At 42.4% G+C, this 21,038-nt stretch overlaps 1 protein-coding gene across 1 annotated transcript; it reads right to left on the bottom strand.

Annotated features, from left to right (window-relative positions):
• Window positions 1-8,418: 8,418 nt before the first annotated feature.
• Window positions 8,419-16,316, bottom strand: LOC110496268 (tumor necrosis factor alpha-induced protein 8-like protein 2). The gene is made up of 3 exons (XM_021572062.3): window positions 15,509-16,316; window positions 11,125-11,449; window positions 8,419-9,969 (listed from the first exon to the last, which is right to left on the bottom strand). Exons 2-3 carry the CDS (start codon window positions 11,440-11,442, stop codon window positions 9,727-9,729), a joined length of 561 nt encoding a protein of 186 aa, XP_021427737.1. The 5' UTR covers window positions 11,443-11,449; window positions 15,509-16,316; the 3' UTR covers window positions 8,419-9,726.
• Between the last annotated feature and the right edge of the window lie 4,722 nt (window positions 16,317-21,038).

Genomic DNA, 21,038 nt, shown 5'->3' with positions numbered 1-21,038 from the left:
CATTTGATGTACATTTCTGTACCATTTCTAAATGTACTGTCTTGTTCTCGCAGGCTCTGACATCCTCTGACAGTACCTCCCTTAATTACCTCACCCACGCTGGGAGGATGGTGTTGAGTGGACTGTCCGAGCTCAACCAGCAAGTAACCGTTCACATAACTGTACAACATTCATCAGACCAGATATATAGTTCCCACTGGGCACAGACGTCATTTCAGCGTGTCGTGTTTAGTTACATTTGGTTGAGTTGTCAACAAATTTGAATTCAATGTGAAATCAATACAACAAATCTACCATGTCATTGGACTTAGGTTAAAAGTTTGGTGAAAAAAATATGTTGATTACTTTTTTCAATTCCAATCAGTTTTCCATGTTTGTTCACCATCATCACATTACATTTTTGTTGTTGAAATGACAAGGAAACAACGTTGATTCAACCAGTCTTTGCCCAGTGGCTTACATTTAGGCAATAGTGATTCATAAGGTTTAGTTGAAAAGATCCAATCTCTTACAAGCCAAACAATCAGAGGCCCTCTGAATTACAGACCTGAATCTTTGAGTTTATGATCCAAGTTCTAAGGAATTTTATGATTGTTTTGTTTTGAGGATGTGAGGAAGTTTCAGCAGGCCTACGACATCCTGGTGAACTTCATTAATCAGCCAGCAAACAGGGAGCAACTAGAGCTGGAGATGGCTCTTGTAGGAGTAGGTTTACATGCAAGCATGAGCGTTAGCTGCAGGCACCGTCTGCTCATCCAACATCTACTCAATGAGACTTTCTAAAGTGCTTGTCAATGAAAAATATGTAATTATCTTATTTGTTTGACTTCAGATCAACCACATCAATTTCACAGATGTATTTTATGAATTCGTTCTACTGAGCCTTCTTGAAGGAAAAACATCTCTTCCAACATCTGTAAGTGACCCTAATAATGTAAACATCCTGTTGTTTATCTACCCTATCCACACTGTAGCCATACCAGGTCTGTAGACACTCACACATGTCCCCTGTTCCTTCTCCAGAGGCCTGGTACCTTCTTTTATCTGCTCATGGAAGTGATGATGAGGATTCGCCCTCCTGGAGGAGCCTGGACAGAGTCTGCTGGGAACTTCTACTTCCTCATTAAGGTGCATTTCTCTCTCCCTCCCTCTCTCTGTCTCTGTATCCTGAACTGTGTGTGATGGTTTGTTCATCCTTTTCTTTGTAGTTGGTCATTAAATAATAGTTGATGATGTGTCTGTTGTCTTCAGGATCAGATGAAGGCGTCGTTGGACTCCATCTTCAACCTCGATGAGTCCATCTATGAAAGCCCACAGAGGCTCTCGTGGCAGGTGATGGAGAATCTAGAAATGCAGGTTGACTTCCTCCTGTCCAGCCTGGATTAAGGGTCCCAAACTGAGCTGAGGATCCCAAACACAAAATAAAGTATTTTGCATTTAAACATTATCTGACAATCTCAAACTAATTTTACATCGTGTCAAATCAAATCAAAGCCCATTTTATATGTCACAAACACATGGTTAGCAGATGTTAATGCGAGTGTAGCGAAATGCTTGTGCTTCTAGTTCTGACCGTGCAGTAATATCTAAAAAGTAATCTAACAATTTCAAAAAAACTACCTTATACACACACAAGTGTAAAGGAATGAATATGAATATGTACATATAAATATATGGATGAGCGATGGCCGTGCAGCATAGGCAAGATGCAGTAGATGGTATAGAGTACAGTATATACATATAAGATGAGTAATGTAGGGTATGTAAACATTATTTAAAGTGGCATTGTTTTAAGTGACTAGTGATACATTTATTACATCCAATATTTTATTATTAAAGTGGCTAGAGATTTTAGTCAGTATTTTGGCAGCAGCCACTCAATGTTAGTGATGGCTGCTTAACAGTCTGATGGCCTTGAGATAGAAGCTGTTTTTCAATCTCTCAGTCCCAGGTTTAATGCACCTGTACTGACCTCGCCTTCTGGATGATAGCGGGGTGAACAGGCAGTGGCTCGGGTGGTTGCTGTCCTTGATGATCTTTTTGGCCTTCCTGTGACATCGGGTGGTGTAGGTGTCCTGGAGAGCAGGTAGTTTGCCCCCGGTGATATGTTGTACAGACCTCACTACCCTCTGGAGGGCATTACGGTTGTGGGTGAAGCAGTTGCCGTACCAGGCGGTGATACAGCCCGACAGGATGCTCTCGATTGTGCATCTGTAAAAGTTTGAGTGTTTTCGGTGACCAGCCAAATTTCTTCAGCCTCCTGAGGTTGAAGAGGCGATGTACGCCAAGGAACTTAAAACTTTCTCCACTACTGTCCCGTCGATGTGGATAGAGGGGTGCTCCCTCTGCTGTTTCCTGAAGTCCACGATCGTCTCCTTTGTTTTGTTGACGTTGATTGTGAGGTTATTTTCCTGACACCACACTTCGAGGGCCCTCACCTCCTCCCTGTAGGCCGCCTCGTTGTTGTTGGTAATCAAGCCTACCACTGTAGTGTCATCTGCAAATTTGATGATTGAGTTGGAGGCGTGCATGGCCACTTTAGTCATGGGCTGAGAACGCACCCTTCTGGGGCCCCAGTGTTGAGGATCAGCGGGGTGGAGATGTTGTTTCCTACCTTCACCACCTGGGGGTGGCGCGTCAGAAAGTCCAGGACCCAGTTGCACAGGGGGGTCGAGACCCAGGGTCTTGAGCTTAATGACGAGTTTGGAGGGTACTATGGTGTTAAATGCTGAGTTGTAATCGATGAACAGCATTTTCTTTTTTTTTCTTTTAGTAATCTGTGATTGACTGTAGACCCTGCCACATACGTCTCGTGTCTGATCCGTTGACATGCGACTCTACTTTGTCTCTATACTGTAACGGTTCTCCTCGTCATCTGAGGAAGAGTAGTCAAGATCGGACCAATGCGCAGCGTGGTATGTGTCCATGTTAATATTTAATAAATCAACTGAACACTGAATAACAAAACAACAAAGTGAAATAACTAAACAGTCCTGTCTCGTGAAGACATAAAACAGAAAACAATCACCCACAAATCAAGTGGGAAAAACAGGCTACCTAAGTATGGTTCTCAATCAGAGACAACGATTGACAGCTGCCTCTGATTGAGAACCATACCAGGCCAAACACATAGAAAACCAAAACTAGAACAATGCATAGAATTCTCACCCCAACTCACGCCCTGATCAACCTAAACAAGAAACATAACAAAGGAACGAAGGTCAGGATGTGACATATACTGACTCTTAGCTTGTTTGATTGCCTTGGGAGGGAATAGCTACACTGTTTGTATTTGGTCATGTTTCCGGTCGGCACGCCATGATAAAAATCAGTGGTTTGCGCTTTCAGTTTTGAGCGAAAGCTGCCATCAATCCATGGTTCCTGGTTGGGGAAGGATTTAATAGTCACCGTGGGTTTAATAATCACCAATGCAGTTGCTATTAAACTCACTCACCAAATCAGCGTATACATCAGTTGTTGTCTGAGGCAATCCGGAACATATCCCAGTCCAAGTGATCGAAGCAATCTTGAAGCGTGGATTCAGATTGTTCAGACCAGCATTGAAAAGACCTGAGCATGGGCGTTTCCTGTTTTAGTTTCTGTCTAAAGGCTGGGAGCAACAAAATGGAGTCGTGGTCAGATTTGCCGAAAGGATGGCGAGGGAGGGCTGAACAAAAGGACTTGAGTTCCTGTATGTCGTTATGATCAAACCACAACTTGTTAATCATAAGGCATACACCCCTACCCTTCTTCCTACCAGAGAGATGTTTGTTTCTGTTGGCACAATGCGTGAAGATACCAGGTGACTCTACTGACTCTGAAAACGTTTCCGAGTGAGCCATGTTTCTGTGAAACAGAGTATGTTACAATCTCGTATGTTACAATCTCGTCTCTCTGGAAGGCAAACCTTGCTCGAATTTCATCTACCTTGTTGTCAAGAGACTGGACATTGGCGAGTAGTATACACTCGGGAGCAGTGAGAGATGTGCCCATCTATGGAGTCTGACCAGAAGACCGCTCCATCTGCCCCTTCTGAGGCGCCGTTGTATTTGGACTGGGATGCGATCCATTGTCCTGGGTGGTGGTCCAAACAGAGGATCCGATTCGGGAATGTCGTATTCCTGGTCGTAATGTTGGTAAGTTGACCTTGCTCTTATATCCAATAGTTCTTCCCAGCTGTATGTAATAAGATTTAAGATTTCCTGGCCTAACCTTGTAAGAAATAACACATATAAAACCAAAATACTGCATAGTTTTCTAAGAACGCAAAACGATGCAACAATTTCTGTCGGCGCCATCCCATGTAGGGGAAAGTGGGGTAAGTTAAGACATTTTTTTACATTCGGTATCACTCCGTCAAGAGAAATATAGTATTCTTTCTAACAAAGATATCTACATATATTTCAGGATGTTCTGTATTCCTGACAATAATTAGAATTCATGTAAACCCAAAAAGTATCTATCTTGGCACAACTTACACCTGACATGGGGTTAAGCCGACTACACATTTCTGCACTGAATTAAATATTGTATTACCACTACCTTTATTTCCCAAACAACTCAACCCAAACATCCAACCTGTTAGATTCTGGGTTAAACTTGGAACATTGTTATAATCAGAAGTTAATTGTAATCTGTAGGAGCCAGATGGCTTTGGAATGTGTAGGGGAGGCGGGTGGAGATCTTAGAACCTAACAATGTCACTGATGGAGAGAGGGTAATGTATAATGTTTACATTAAGTCAGGATATGTTACTGTTAGCCATCTTATGTGAGGGATCCTCTGGGGGGAGAAGTGACACTGTCTGGTATCAATCACCATGACAGCCTTGAGTAGGGGAGGAGTAAGCACTAGGTAGAGGTCAGGTCAGATGAAGTGAGGAAGAACAGATATCACTAAGGTTCTGTCTAGAAACAGAGATGCATTGGATGTTCAGATGTGGAGGAGGAGACTAAGCCTAGGAGAAAGGGTTCAATATCAGTGCTTGTTTGAAATGTCGTTGTCTAAATGCATCTGTATTGACCCTTTGGGAAGAATTAAACTTGGTTAACTTGTTATGGCTGCAATCCCCCTATCGGGATAAGTGTCATCAACAACCGCTGAATAGCATAGCGCTACATTCAATAAATGCTACAAATATTTATATTCATAAAATCACAAGTGCAATATAGGAAAACACAGCTTAGCCTTTTGTTAATCCACCTGTCATGTCAGATTTAGAAATGATGCTTTACAGCGAAAGCAATCCAAGCATTTGTGTAAGTTTATCGATAGCAAAGGAAAACATTATGTACACTAAGCATTAAGTAGCTAGGTCACGAAAATCAGAGAAGCAATCAACTTAATCGTTTACCTTTGATGATCTTCGGATGTTTTCACTCACGAGACTCCCAGTTACACAACAAATGTTCCTTTTGTTCCATAAAGATTATTTTTATATCCAAAATACCTCAGTTTGTTTGTAGCGTTATGTTCAGAAATCCACAGGAAAGAGCGGTAATGACCAAGCAGACGAAAATTCCAAATAGTTTCCATAATGTCCACAGAAACATGTCAAACGTTTTTTATAATCAATCCTCAGGTTGTTTTTAAAATATGTAATCGATAATATATCAACCGCAAATGTCTTTCACAGTAGGAGAGGGAAAAACAATAGCTGTCCAAATTCTGTTGCGCGAGCATAACTCATGTGACCCCTTGACGCGATGTTATCGTTCTGGCTCATTTTTCAAAATAAAAGCCTGAAACTATGTCTGAAGACTGTTGACACCTTGAGGAAGCGATAGGAAAAGGAATCTGGTTCATATCCCTTTAAATCCAGCAAAGGGAGGCTATGGAACATGGAGTTTTCAAAATAGAAGCCACTTCCTGTTTTGTTTTTTCTCAGGGTTTCACCTGCAATAATAATAATATGCATATATTAGCAACTGAGACTGAGGAGCTGGCCGTTTACAATGGGCACCTTTTCATCCAAGCTACTCAATACTGCCCCTGCAGCCATAAAAATGTAAGCTTTTCTAGTGTCCGTTGAGTTATTTACTTTGAGAATTAGAACCTAACAAACCCAATCACAATCCCTTTTTTTTGTTGTATTTCAATCATTTTATGCATCTTCTAACACAGGTTTAACACATAACAAAATCATCTATTTTTTAAAATGTATTTTGTACTTTTTTTACTCCTTTTTCTCCCAAATTTTGTGATATCCAATGGGACAAGATATCCAGTCTTGTCCCATCGCTGCTACTCCCCTATGGACTCGGGAGAGGTGAATGTCAAGAGCCATGCATCCTCTGAAACACGACCCCGCCAAGCTTCTTGACACACTGCTCGCTTAAGCCACAAGCCAGCAGCACCAATGTGTCGGAGGAAACACTGTACAGCTGGCGACCGAAGCCAGTGTGCATGCGCCCGGCCGCCACAAGGAGTCGCTAGAGTGCGATGGGACATCTCAGCCGGCCAAACCCTCTCCTAACCCAGACGACGCCGTGCCAATTGTGCCTCACCTCATGGATCTCCCGGTCAAGGCCGTCTTTAACACAGCCCGGGATCGAACCCAGATCTGAAGTGACACTTCTTGCAGTGATCAGTACCTTAGACCGCTGCATCACTCAGGAGGCCACTTTGTACTTTTTTAAAACACTTTTTACATAGGTCAGTCCTTGCTGTTACCTCATACCCAAGCAATAATGCCTTGCATTACGCCTGGGAAGAAAATTCTTCAGTTTGCTCAACTTTCAATTGGCTCAGTCATTGGCTCAACTTGTCTCATAGCCATTGGTTCAACTTACCCAAAGGAAAACATTTAGACTTTATTAGCTGACACAGCTACAATGATGCACTTTCATGACAGGTTTAGGACCTCATATTAAAGTTTCTAGAGATCCCAACTGATGTATAGAACAATCTTAAAGTGATCTTCTTTGGTTTAGAGACAAGCATAATGAAACCTCTAACACATTAAATTCATTTGACTTGGTGAAAATCTGTTTTTTGGACCTTACTTGCTTATCACTTTTTCCATGTGGTTTCTTTCTTCATAGACTCCATGAAATGATGACTGCTCCCTAAATATTTTTCAAATGATTCATTTTGTGTATGGTTTTATGAAAACGAGGGTGGCTCAAATTACCCCACTCTCCCTTATGCAGATTTTGAATAAATATGTGGTTCAAATCATCATTGGTCATCTGAGTTTTGATACAAGCCTCTGCTCTGATTCAAACAAGAGGGATTAAATGATCATCATATCTAATGGATGTTGAAAGAATAATTCTGTCCTACCTGGTACAAGATGAGTAGGGGTCCCACAACACAAGAAGTAGATTATTTTAGGACTTTTATTGTAGCCTTCTATAATATTAATACAGTTGTCTATGTAATAATACTGATTGTATATTCATCAGATTTGAAAGAAGCAACATGAATTATGGTGAACTACAAGAGCCAGTAAGTAATCCTCCTCCAGGTGCAATAAGCCCTCTAGCCCACTAGAGGACAGCATTGATTTATTTTCACAGTTATGGCTACAAATAGGATAACCTGTTACATTAATGACATGTTCTGTAACTGGAATGACAAGTTCATCAATGTCAAGAACAATGTATGCATATCTAGTCTCACAGTACAAGCAGGTGATGCATGCTTGATTTGTTTCCTGAGGCCATGTTCTGTGGAAAGTCTTTCTGACGCTTCCTGTTTCCTTCTGTGCATAAAACGTTGTGGTCTGAAGTTGAACAAAACAGATGACTCATAATAAGCCATCAAGACTGATAGAGATAGACTATATTTTGGCCTGTAAGGCCTTTAATTTTAGATTTTCACTTTCAAATGGTGTACATCTAAGACAGTTATAGGAGACATATAGCTTGCAAAGGGGTAGGGAACACCATTAGAGTTTACTTGCTTTGTGATTCTATTTCTCCTGTGGAAGGTGTTATGGTTCATGGCCAATTATTGCCTCATTCTACTACCATTGCACAACACCCACTAAGTACTACTGCTGAAATGCTACAAACTTGTTCATAATATGTTGTTTACACATACTCGTGCACTGATATCCCCCCAACCTCATCATGCGATCTTAACACACTCATAAAATATCAAATAGAATCTTTGTAGTCAATAGCAAAGCTTTTTCTGGTTCTGACCTTATCTCCTAACATGGTCCATCTGTGAAACAGCACAGTTAAAAATATATGGCAAATAGAAATCAAACTGGATGGACATCAGACATAGATGAGAGAGGTTGAGGGTAGAGGAAGGACAGGACTAAAATCAAACAAAATATAACTATTGTAAAGTAGTATATAGTATGTATAACCTGGAAGTAGAGGCCTAAGTGTTATTGTTCGCTAGTTTACTCCAATTAGGGAGGGGTGGAAATATAGCAATAAAGGAAATATATTTTTAAATATATGCATGTATTATTTTTTTTATTTAACCAGTTAAGTCAGTTAAGAACAAATTATTATTTACAATGACAGCCTACCGGGAAACAGTGTGTTAACTGGCTTGTTCAGGGGGAGAACGACAGAGTTTTACCTTGTGAGCTCGAGGATTCAATCCAGCAACGTTTCAGTTACTGGCCCAACGCTCTAACCACTAGGCTACCTGCCGCCCCCGAGCTGATAAACATAAATATATATTTCCCCAAAAAATATATGGGGGATTGGAAACGATGCAAACAATTACATTGACAGAAGATACAATCTATCTGCAATATTAAAGCTGATCTACCCCTGAAACAAAATAAAACCTTTCATTTTGAAATGGTCCATCTGCAGTGTTTCCAGAAAGCTCAGAGGAATACTAATGTTGTGGAATTATCACTGATTGATTGAAAACTTGAAGCAATTTATAAAGACCATCCAATCGTCACATTCATTGCAAAGACTGTACAGCAGGACTTTAATTCAGACATGGATTAGAAATGAAATGCCATTGGCCGGTCTCAAAAACTCTTTGTAACAAGCAGAACAGTCAGTGATCAGACAGATACTAAGGCTGCATGCATAGATGTGGCCCTGACACTAATTGAGGTGGTTGTCTGTTGGTCCTAGATAGCCACTTTAAATTTTAATAGTACTTTAAATGAGGTTAGCAACTGCTGTGACTGAACAGGCAGACTGATGTCCTATTAAAGTCCATTAGTTTCCCCGGAAACGGAATATCTTAAAAAAGGAGGACAAATCAATTGAAAGTAGACCAGAGATGCAATCTTATCGTGCTGGAAGCAGGGAGTCCTGACAAAGAAGCAGGTTAGATATATAGCAGGTTATTTTTTCTCTTTGGAGGATTTCATAGGTGATTTTGGTCAAATGTAAGCTATTTTTCTTTCATATATCATACTTGAATGGACTTTACTTAGCTCCCACAGCGTTGGACTGAAATGCATCGAGGCAGAGGTAGAGGTAATATCGTGAGATACTGAAATGTGACGATGCATATCATGCACATTCATACTGTGATAATGACACATACATATTATATCGCCCAGTCCTAATGCAGATGGCTTATGTTGTAAAGCAAGGATGATGATTCCATGCCCTCATAAAGATCCCAACATAAATCAATATCTACATCATCAACTGACACTGAATCAGTGTCCCCATTAAGCTATCAAAATGATATCTCCTGGTATTTTCATTGGGCAAACTGAATTCAGAATTCCTTAATAGGCTTGCAAAAGTTTCTCATTTTTCCAGGACTGTTTGGAATTCCCACTCATAGCTTGCCTTCCTCAACCAGTTTGTTCAGGTCTCTGCAGATCTTGGTGAGATTAGGCCAGAGAGGGCCACCGGGGGTGTAGAGGTTGGTCAGTAGGTCTTGGTCAGAGTAATGGTTGAAGACATGCCGAATGCGCCCGAGGGATTTGGGAGTCAGGTGTTTCTCTACGAGCTTCAGCAGGATGTCCCTACAATCCGTCAGAAGCTCTGTCATGACAGCCTTATCAAATGTGAACTCCACCTGGGCCAAATAGACGGAGAAGAGATATTAGTGACAGCACAGTAGTAATTACAACAGAGTTATTATGAAGATATCCCTCTAGTGGTGTGGGGGCTGTGCTTTGGTAAAGTGGGTGGGGTTATATCCTGCCTGTTTGGCCCTGTCCGGGGGTATCATCGGATGGGGCCACAGTTTCTCCTGACCCCTCCTCTCAGCCTCCAGTATTTATGCTGCAGTAGTTTATGTGTCGGGGGGCTAGGGTCAGTCTGTTATATCTGGAGTACTTCTCCTATCTTATCCGGTATCCTGTGTGAATTTAAGTATGCTCTCTCTAATTCTCTCTTTCTCTCTTTCTTTCTCTCTCTCTCTCGGAGGACCTGAGCCCTAGGACCATGCCTCAGGACTACCTGGCATGATGACTCCTTGCTGTCCCCAGTCCACCTGGCCGTGCTGCTGCTCCAGTTTCAACTGTTCGGCCTGCGGCTATGGAACCCTGACCTGTTCACCGGACGTGCTACCTGTCCCAGACCTGCTGTTTTCAACTCTCTAGAGACAGCAGGAGCAGTAGAGATACTCTTAATGATCGGCTATGAAAAGCCAACTGACATTTACTCCTGAGGTGCTGACTTGCTGTACCCTCGACAACTACTGTGATTATTATTATTTGACCATGCTGGTCATTTATGAACATTTGAACATCTTGGCCATGTTCTGTTATAATCTCCACCCGGCACAGCCAGAAGAGGACTGGCCACCCCTCATAGCCTGGTTCCTCTCTAGGTTTTGGCCTTTCTAGGGAGTTTTTCCTAGCCACCATGCTTCTACACCTGCACTGCTTGCTGTTTGGGGTTTTAGGCTGGGTTGCTGTACAGCACATTGAGTTATCAGCTGATGTAAGAAGGGCTATATAAATCAATTTGATTTGAAATTTGATTTATAACAGCTGTAACAGGTGCTAGTTTATGGTATTGGCTTCAGAATAGACACTATTGTAAGTGGGGCATTGCTGTTTCCTATTAAAGTCCCCTTAGGATTCTGTCCAGATAGTTTGACATTTTACCAGGTATGATCAATGACTGTAGGGTGATGCCAGGTGATTATATCATGCAGGCTTTAGGTTGTTGGCATCATGCAGAGTTCAAATGAGGCTCTGAAGTGTTCTGCCTGTAAAGTTACCTCCTGGAAGCTGATTGCCGTCATGACCCCCTGGTGCAGCTTCTTCTTGAAGTCCTGTGCCAGGCTGAGCTCCTCTTGACTGAAGCGATCGTGCCGAAAGAGAATGCCCACCTTAACCACCACCTTGACCAGGTCTTTGACCACCTTCTGGGCTTCTGTGCGGTTCCCAGAGTGTATCTTGGAGACGCGGTAGAACTCATCCAGGATTTCGCTGCTGGTGTCATCAATGAACATCTGCACCATGGATTTGCTGGCCATACGGCTGAGGATTTTGTTTTGGGCCTTCATGGCCATGTCTTTAGAGCTGAAGGACTCCATTTTGATTCTTGGAAGGAAGTGAAGAGTTGATGAGACACAATAATGGGGTCAAGTGCAATATCTGATTGTCTGGTCTCAGCCACGGTAAGGTTGGTTCACTGTTGGACCTTTTCTCTGTCAAATGATCTTTAAGATAAGCGAAGGCTCCTCTGTTTTAGTCAAGGACTTAAAGGTCCAACGCAACTGTTTTTTTACATTAAAAAATCTCAATATCAAATTATTTCTAGCTAACAATTATGTACAGTACTTACTGTGATTGTTTTCAATTAAAATCGTCAAAAATGAACCAAAATCGTTTCTTAGCAAAGAACAATTTCTCAAGCAGACATTTTGCTAGAACTGTCTGGAAGTGGTCTGAGTGGGGAGTGGAAAACTGATAATGATCTGTTATTGGCAGAGAGGTTTGGAACTCTCTTTCTTATTGGTTTATGAACAAATGTACCTCCTGGTGATGTCACCAGGCAGGCCAAAACTCCATCCCACCAAAACAGACAGACATTTCAGGCGGTCTATTCAAAAAGCTCTGACAGTAAAAGGGCATAATCATAATTTTCACAATTTCAGAGTATTATTCCAACCTCATAGTATGGAAATATGCATAAAACACAGGAAATGTACGTTTTTGACTGGACTGGGCCTTCACAGGGGCAGTTGGCACGGTTAACTTTTACTAATCACACCGAGGAAGAGGAACTCACACTGCGGTAGTATTGTTTGAAGTTGAGTTATGACCTTGGACGACCAAGATTATTGCTCTCCTGAGTTCTAGAGTGGGGGTCAAGAGGAAAAACCCAAATAAATAAATCTTCCCCTTTGCTGGCAAGTCTGTGTCAGTAGAGGCTGTTGTTGGTCCTTGGAGCAGTGTGGGGTTTCATTTGGACACATTAGGGGTCAGATGTCAATATCGAGTCTTGGAGACAAGTTTAACGTAGGCTATCATATTCATACTATGAATATTTATTATATCTATTATCTACTATTAGATACTATTATCTACTCTCTTTACCTTGCCCGGACATCCACTCTTTCTCGAAGAGATTCTCTCCTACTTCCAAAGTAGATAATACAACAACGCAGGAATGCAGCCCCTTTTGGGAATAAAAATGACTTATTCTTATTAGAATCTTCTGAATAGCTCATCCTGTCGCATTGCACAGCACGTAAAGTACAGTAATTGTCGGGGTTAACGTCGCTTCACTCAAAGTCCAGTGGCACAAATGGACAAAAGTGCAGACAGTGATTTAATTGGTCCTGTAATCTGTCTGATCTTCTATTCCTCAAGGGATGTTTTCAATGGAACTCTGTGACTCAGAGTGACATTCTGTATGGTTGCTCAGATACCAACAGGAAGTATGATAAACATGTCACATCATCCAGCCTTTGAAGTTAGTTGGTTCTGATAGCCTGAAGGGGGAAAAAAATGTTTGTACAGTAGAGGAAGTCTAAGACACACTGCAGCTGCCAGTTTTACCTTAAATGCACTGCCTCTGTCATAGGTGTGTTAAACATAGTCTATGGCAAAAGGGTAATTTACCAATTGCATGGATTATGAAGACCCACTGTAACCAGTCATCTCCATGTTCATTCAATAATCTGTGGGAGAATGAGAGGGGATTGAGACTGTGCGTATTGTCGCCTACCACAACTAGGACTTTCATGTTGACCACATGAGTTAGAAACCTTGATCAACCAGACACTTGAGTTAATTAAGTAGGTCATAGACTGTATGTGGGAAATCACACTGGAAACTCGCTTGCGTATCCTTTCAAGTTTGCATATCTAATGGTTACGCTTCTGGGTTTGCACATAATGTCCATCTTCCACACCCATCAGTAACTGCCTGTTTTGCATGGCAAAGGTTACAGACACCGCTTCGATTTATTTGCTCATCTTCTGATTTGAATAGACCCTGATAAAATAAGTAGCGTGGATCTCAGGTGTGAGCTTTAGTCTCGTTCAGACACTCCACACAGTATAACAGCAGCTCTGTAAGACGAGTCTTTTACCTCATGATTAACATTTTGATCACTAATTTGCCAAATGTAACACTGTGGCTATAAATTGGTACCGTTAAAATGTTGAAGTGCATTTGCACAGCTCTCTCTTGTGTGATTCCTTGAAACACATAAAACCTGACCTACAGTACATCACAAGTCTGGCTGTCTTGTTTCAAAATGTGTGGCACCTTTTTACGGAAGAGTCTTACTTCCTGTGTGAAACAGCCATAAGAAGGAGACATTATTAAAATGAAATAGAAGAAGTTGGCTACCAGTGCTCTGTATGCTGTAACTGTCTTCCCATGGCTCAAAATGGCTTGGCCTCAAACATTCAGATGACACACTCCTTCAAACAGTGAAGGTCAAATTTCCTGGTGGGTCAATGAAAGCTAAAGCTGACAGAGCTAATAGTTAGCTGTCCGAGACGCTCAAACACAAAGGCTGACAATTTCAATTTGCAACATGACCTTCTGTGTTGGCATCCTTCCGGAGAAACGTGTTTCCAAGTGTTAAAAGTAGAATCAAATCTTACACTAAATATATTTGACAATTAAATGTGAAGTAATGCCAAAAACAACAAGCAGTCAATTATTCTTGGACTGTGCTAGACATGGACATGGGAGATGTTTGGCTGCTTGGATTGGCTGATGCCTAATGATTTTCAACATCAAGTGACTGGTTTAGGCATAGGGTTAGCCAATATCACATGGGTAGACCGCACTTCAAGTCTCAAGAAGGCAGTAGCAATGCTAACTTATTCTTTCACTATGCATACTGTATCTATTACCTTGGGTGAGATCATGCCTATGGACACCCATTTGCATTGTCAAAAAATGTGTAAACTTGGCTTTTACACAATGACTCAGCCTCTAAATTTAGTTTCTTGCACCTCATTTTTTCATGGACAGTTCCACAAGTCCATATTTTCAGCTCATCCCCTTTCAACTGTCTCTTCTTCATATTCAGATCTACAAAGGCTGATTACCTGTGATATCTGCCACAATCCCCCACCCCTCTACACAGGATGTTTTGATACAGATTTAGGATCTTAATTTGGTCAGCCTGTTGCAGGACAACATTTAAAACGTGTGGTGTGTTTGACGTTTAAAATGGCTTCTGAAGTTTGTCGTTTCCACTTTTAAATTTCGATACGAAAAATGTATCAACCCCTACTAAAATATTTAATCATTATAATCCTTATAATAATTCACACTTCCTGTTGCTGCAGGGTTATTTTCATGCCGTAGCAAACTGGCTCAAATTAAGATCCTACATCTATAAGAGACCCGAGGAGCTTGATGAGATTGTTGAGTACGATAAGGAGCTGTTTCCTGTCAAGATGTTGGGTAACTTCAATGCGGTACAATCGTAGGTGATATAATTTATCTTGATGCATGAATAGGGTTAGACAGACCAGCATAGCAAGCACATGCACATGCACCAATTCACAAACTTACATAACACACACTTACACATTTGCCCGCAGAGTTGTTTTTCAGCTGCTAGAAAGCTATTGTCACTTCAAGGTTTTGTCTTTGTCTGTACATGCTTCTGATTAGCACAGAAGTGGTCATTGTTGCTAAAGCGATGGTCTAACATATCCTTGCCAAAAACCTGCTCATATTTTCCATGCATTCTCCGCCTCTAACAATGTAGCCAAGCACCCACTCTTTAAAAAGAGGTTTGACATTATGGTTAATGTCTTACAGACAACTGAGTCTATGGAGTTTAAATCATGCTTTTTCGGGTCATAAATGTCCAAGCTAATTTGAAGGCACCTGCCTGCACTGTACACAGAAACACAATTACTTGTGCACAAACACAACACCTAATACTTAATAACAGACGTGAAAATATGCTCTCCAACACACAAAGACACACACACACACACACACACACACACACACACACACACACACACACACACACACACACACACACACACACCTACATACAGTTAGAAAGATACGCTCTCCATACACACACATAGAAATTCAGTTGTTGGACACACAAACCACACAACATCATCTTCCACTGAGACTGAAATGACGGTGCTATGAAATGCTTACCTGCGTGCCTATGGACCATTGGCTTCAGATCGACTCAGTGCTCCAAGAGGAGGCTTCACATAAAGGGGTTGGAGAATCACACTGCCCTCTCGCTATACCCACCACCCTGTTTCTGTGACTCTGCCGACCTCAGATGCATTTCCTTAAAGAACTCATTTTTTGTGGGCACGCCCCAGAGCGGTGTATTTCTCTCTCTCTCTCTCTCTCTCTCTCTGTCTCTCTGTCGCTCTCTCTCTCTTTCTCTCTCTGCGTCTCTCTCTGCCTGTCTCTGCCTCTCTCTCTCTCTCTCTCATTCTCTCTCTGCCTCTCTCTCTCTCTCTGTGTCTCTCTGTCGCTCTCTCTCTCTCTCATTCTCTCTCTGCGTCTCTCTCTGCATCTCTCTCTGCCTCTCTCTCTCTCTCTTTCTCTTTCTCTCTCTCTCTGCGTCTCTCTCTGCATCTCTCTCTCTCTCTCTCTCTCTGCCTCTCTCATTCTCTCTCTATATTTCTCTCTGCCTCTCTCTCTCTTTCTCTCTTTCATTCTCTCTCTGCGTCTCTCTCTGCCTCTCTCTCTGTCCCTGCCTCTAATCCTGGCAGCATTCACTATCACTTGCTCAGCGTCTATAAATCTTGCACCACCATTTGCTCTCTGTTTTAATCTCTCCGTTCCTTCTGTCCTCTCGTTCTCTTTCTATTATCGCCTGTATGTTTCCTCTTCCCAACACATTTGGGTGTTGAAAGGGAAAATGCAGGGCCATTTTCGTGACACCCTTTAGTGGAATGCAGCTGTGGTCATCTGTTAATTTGTGTCTCTCGTCTGGTGACTGCTGTCTGCGATAACTCTCTGACACTAATGCAGCTGACCCATATAAGGAAATACAGGTTTGTGTGTGTGTGTGTGTGTGTGTGTGTGTGTGTGTGTGTGTGGCATTTCTAGATCCTGTAGGGAGCAACAAAAGCACCAGAACAGTTATTCCCAGAAAATATTAATACATTGATTAGAAGAAATGAACTTACACAGTGATTTGTACTGTGAATGAAATGGACCCCGCTCTCTGGAAGCAGTATTACCAAACCTTTTGGTCTCAAAAGGGAAGCTGTGTCTGGGCTGTTTCCAGAGTTGTGCAACACCCCAGGCTTGCCCCTCACTCTAGTTTCATGGGAGTGTCAAGGAACATGGCAACCACAGTGACTTCAGTTACACACACCAAAGATAATTGTCTTCTCAACTATTCCAAACTGAAACTAGATTAACTTCAAATAATTTGCATTTGAATTGTTAAGGGGTGTAAATATTCCACTAGACACAGCTATTCTTTGGCAAAATGAACAGGCTATAATGAAGCTGCAGTATCTTCACGCAAAATGGATGCAGATCGGGATGAGGTAATGTCATAATGTTGTGTCAGGTAACCCCTGAGTCAAGCAGCTGTAGTTGGTCTAGTTCTATTTCATGTGGTGTATGTGAGGGCGGCAGGTAGCCTAGCGGTTAGAGTGTTGGGCCAGTAACTGCAGGACTGCTGGTTAAAATACCCAAGCAGACAAGGTGAAAAATCTCTTGATGTGCCCTTGAGCAAGGCACTCAATGCTAATTAGCTCCAGGGGCACTGTACTACTATGGCTGGCCCTGTAAAACAACACATATCACTGCTCCTGTGTATGTGACAGTTATATATATATATATATATATTGTATTGCACTGCCTACAGGTCGTTAGGCACCATGGATCGAGACCCCTTCAACCGTTGTCACTTTGGTTGCATTCCTTACAAATCCTTTTCATTAAGCTGCTTAATAAAACAACGATGAGACAGGTGAGACGAGAAAAAAACATGACCAGACATAGGAAAGAGGAAGAGCGGCTTTCTCTACCTTCATCTCACCTAAAAACACAGGAGACGGAAAAGCAATTGCAATGGATAGCTGTTAGGAAGTCGCTTTCATTTCTGCAACACGTTCATGTCAGTGCAGATGAATGAAACGAGGCGAGGAGAGGAACGCATTTAACACAATTGAGACACACCTCTTCTGCACATTAGGCAATCTTTTATTTTTCTGAAATGATGCCATTTTTTGCCGGCTACTGACACCTAATGGAGTGGGTTCCTAAACTATACACCAGGGGGCAGTCATGTCTAGGAAAGTATCAGCATGTAATTACTTCAACGAAGGCCCTGAACCAATAGCTTGATGCCCTATGATCATGTGTTTTTGTTGGCAAACACGGTGTTGGCAAACATTCAGAATATTCCATCAAAAAGAACTAAACCTTTTGGCTAAACATAGTACATTTGCAGAAAGGGTTGATAATATGTTGTGCAACACCCCAGGCATTATCTCTGTCAAATTTGACATTATCTCTGTCAAATACATCTAAAAAAGTCAAGTGTGTAAAGTCTGTTCCGTATGCATGCAATGACACCGGGTGCCATGGCAACAGACAGGAAGTTCAATGTAAGCAGTTTCCTCTTTCTTCTCCACTATCAGTTAATTAGATCAAACTCAAGTAGAAATGCTGTTTTAGTGACTCCCGTGTTGAGAACCTGGGGCGATTGCCAGGCTTTTTTCCACAAACATTTTGTGATTGCTTAGCTCATTGGTGCATTACTTGAATGTTGTATTAAGTTAACATTTGTCACATTACTGGTAGACTCAGGAATATGACATCATCATACACAGTTTGGCAACTTCCTGCTTTCAGCTATAAACAACAACAGAATTCAACAGAATTCAAATCTGCCAAGACTACCACTATTGTCCCTTCATCATTTGCGCCCTCTCCCTCTCTCTCGACATGCTGCACGTGTTGTTGATTTCTGTGCCGCAGGAAGTCTCCCCGCTGTGTGTGAATGATGTCCTATTGCTGAGTCTGCATTTCATGTCACTCACCCTTGTGCAGTTGCACATTGTATTACAGTATGCTTCTATCAGTAGATGTCAGTAGCCATCTAGGTCTGAGCACACTTTCACTTCACCCTGTCATTTCTTCCCGGTATTTAGCATGATTGAATTGAGCCTATCCAATGTGCTGTGTCATCAGTAGACAACCAGCTGTTTCAGAATGAGTTCGGTATCAGTTGACATATTTTGCTCACCTCAGATTCAAGTGTTAAGTTGATTTGACTTTAGAGCACGGCCACTGTGGTCCCAACAGTATGTGCTTCAGTATCTATACTGTCTACAGAAAGTCCACCAGAGGCCACTTTAGCTCTTTAGAATGCGGGCATTGACTTTTATCAGACTGGAAGCAGGGGCGTAGTGCGCCTCTACCGCTGAAGCTAGGTCTGTTTGTCACACCAATACTGTAATATTAAGCAAAAGAGTTCAAGCCTCAAAAAACTGATCCTGCATCAGAGTTCTGGGCACTTGCTCAATCTGCAATACTTTTTTTTGTAAATAATTGTTCAAGGAGATGCTAGCCCAGTGTGGTGCAGGCACTGGTAAAGGTGTAGAGCAGAGGTTAGGGAACAGGACCTGAGCCAGGATGTCAGCCTGTCCTGAGGGGGAAGCCGCCTCCAAGAGAGAGAACTATTAGGCTGCGCTTCTTGAGCCTCCGTAGTCTGTAGTCATTCCTCCCCAGTCTTGCTACGGTATAAATAAAGGCATGATATGAAGACGTTGGCATCCGCTAAGCAGCAATGTGACCAAGGCGAAGAAGTGATGAAACTATGCACAAATCACAGAAATTTCATGGCTCTGTTCAGCATCATTCCTTTTTCTCCTTTGTTTGAACTCCTCCATTACCCCCAGGGTATTGACCTCACGCATCCTTTGTTTGAACTCCTCCATTACCCCCAGGGTATTGACCTCACGCATCCTTTGTTTGAACTCCTCCATTACCCCCAGGGTATTGACCTCACGCATCCTTTGTTTGAACTCCTCCATTACCCCCAGGGTATTGACCTCACGCATCCTTGTAGCTTTATTATTCATACGCCGTCTTCATGTCGGATTTGCCTTCTTTTGCTTTTCTTTTCTTGCCTCTGCAAGACACGCCCTCAAATCTGTTTGAAGTGACTGTGAAGTGAAGTGGCTCAAATATAACTCGGGCAACAACAAAAAACTATGGACATGCTATGATGTGAATTAAAAAATGTGTTGCTCTACATTATTGAATCACACATATGATTGATTCCATTGCCAATTGTCAAGAGTCCATTTTTTCCTGTTCTGCACTTGAACCAGTGGGATGTGGGTACAGTATATGCCCTTGTTCACAGGTCTATGTGATGACAGATCTCATTGACAGATGATCTTGCTTTGGCAATGTTAACATATGTTTCCCATGCCAATAAAGCCCTTTGAATTGAATGAAATTGATCTGGAGTGGATCCACTATCCGGGTGGTATAGTCTCCTCTTAGCAACGCTGTCTCTTTGGCCAGCTGTGCCAAGCAAGCCACAGAGGAGGACATGTGAACTAATCTGTTAGCTTTGGCCAGGTTACTTTTCCCATGACGTTTTTTTTCTTCTCGCCTTTGCACTGTCAGCTGCCTGTGTTCATCCTCTGGGTTAGAATGCACTGTAGCGTCTGTCACCACCCTCCCCACTCTCTAGCTCAACTGTCAGGGAATCTGAAAGAGGATGGAGTGTCACGATAATGGTCAAGGTGGACTGTCGAGATTGATACAGAGACACGGAACCCCCCCCCCACCCCCCCCCCACTCCCTCTCACGGTCTTTCTTACTGCATTAAGCCTTTCTCTCAGTCTCTCTTTTCACACTTGGACTAACAGTTTCTCTCCCAGACACAGAGTGAGTGACAGCTGGTCTGCATGTGTGTGTGGGAGAGTAGATGTGGTCACAGCAGACCTGCCACGTACAGCACTTCTGTATCACGGAATCAGGACCAGCCGCTAACCTGAGAGGCTGCCAGGGCAGAGGGGAGATGAGAACGAGGAAAATAGCTTTTTTTGCAAAGGGAACCACAGCTGAATCCCAGATGTGCAATTCCTTAGCATAAAGGCACAGCACTGAACCCACCCAACGACGGGGGCTGTTGAGGAGGAGAAGATATGATTGCGCGTGCGCGTGTGTGTGCGGGTGCGCCTTCGTGCATGTCCGTGTTCGTGTTTGTGTGCGCACAGATGTTTTAGAGAAGGCATATTTGTGTGCAAGTGCGTTCATCTCCGTATGGCAGATGAATCTCCCTATGATCAGTAAAGCACGCACGTTACGCTCGCCAAAAGAATCTCAGTTATACTGACACTCCTCTCAACACCTCCTTCTTTATGCAAACCCTCTCAACAACACTTCCTGGCAGCCCCAACAGTCGTGAGTGACTGGAGGAACATTATGATGCAGTGGTTCTATTTTAATTAGCTCTGCTCTGTCAAACTACTGCTGTCGGGCTGAGTAAATAAACACGGAATCTGAACCAGTCTAGCCCCACTTGGCACAGGCATCAATTCAATATCCATTCAACGTTGGTTCAATGTAATTTCACTGAGATGACGTGGGAACAACGTCGACTCAACCAGTGTGTGCCCAGTGGGGCCCCACATTGCTGAATGTTTCCTTAACATTCTCAAATTGTTTTGATCTAGCAGATGTT

This window comes from Oncorhynchus mykiss, chromosome 18, assembly GCF_057628025.1.
Source record: "Oncorhynchus mykiss isolate SJ-2025 chromosome 18, ASM5762802v1, whole genome shotgun sequence".
NCBI classification, from domain to species: domain Eukaryota; kingdom Metazoa; phylum Chordata; class Actinopteri; order Salmoniformes; family Salmonidae; genus Oncorhynchus; species Oncorhynchus mykiss.
The sequence above is the reverse complement of the archived record's forward strand: the minus strand, read 5'-3'. Positions and strand labels throughout refer to the sequence as shown.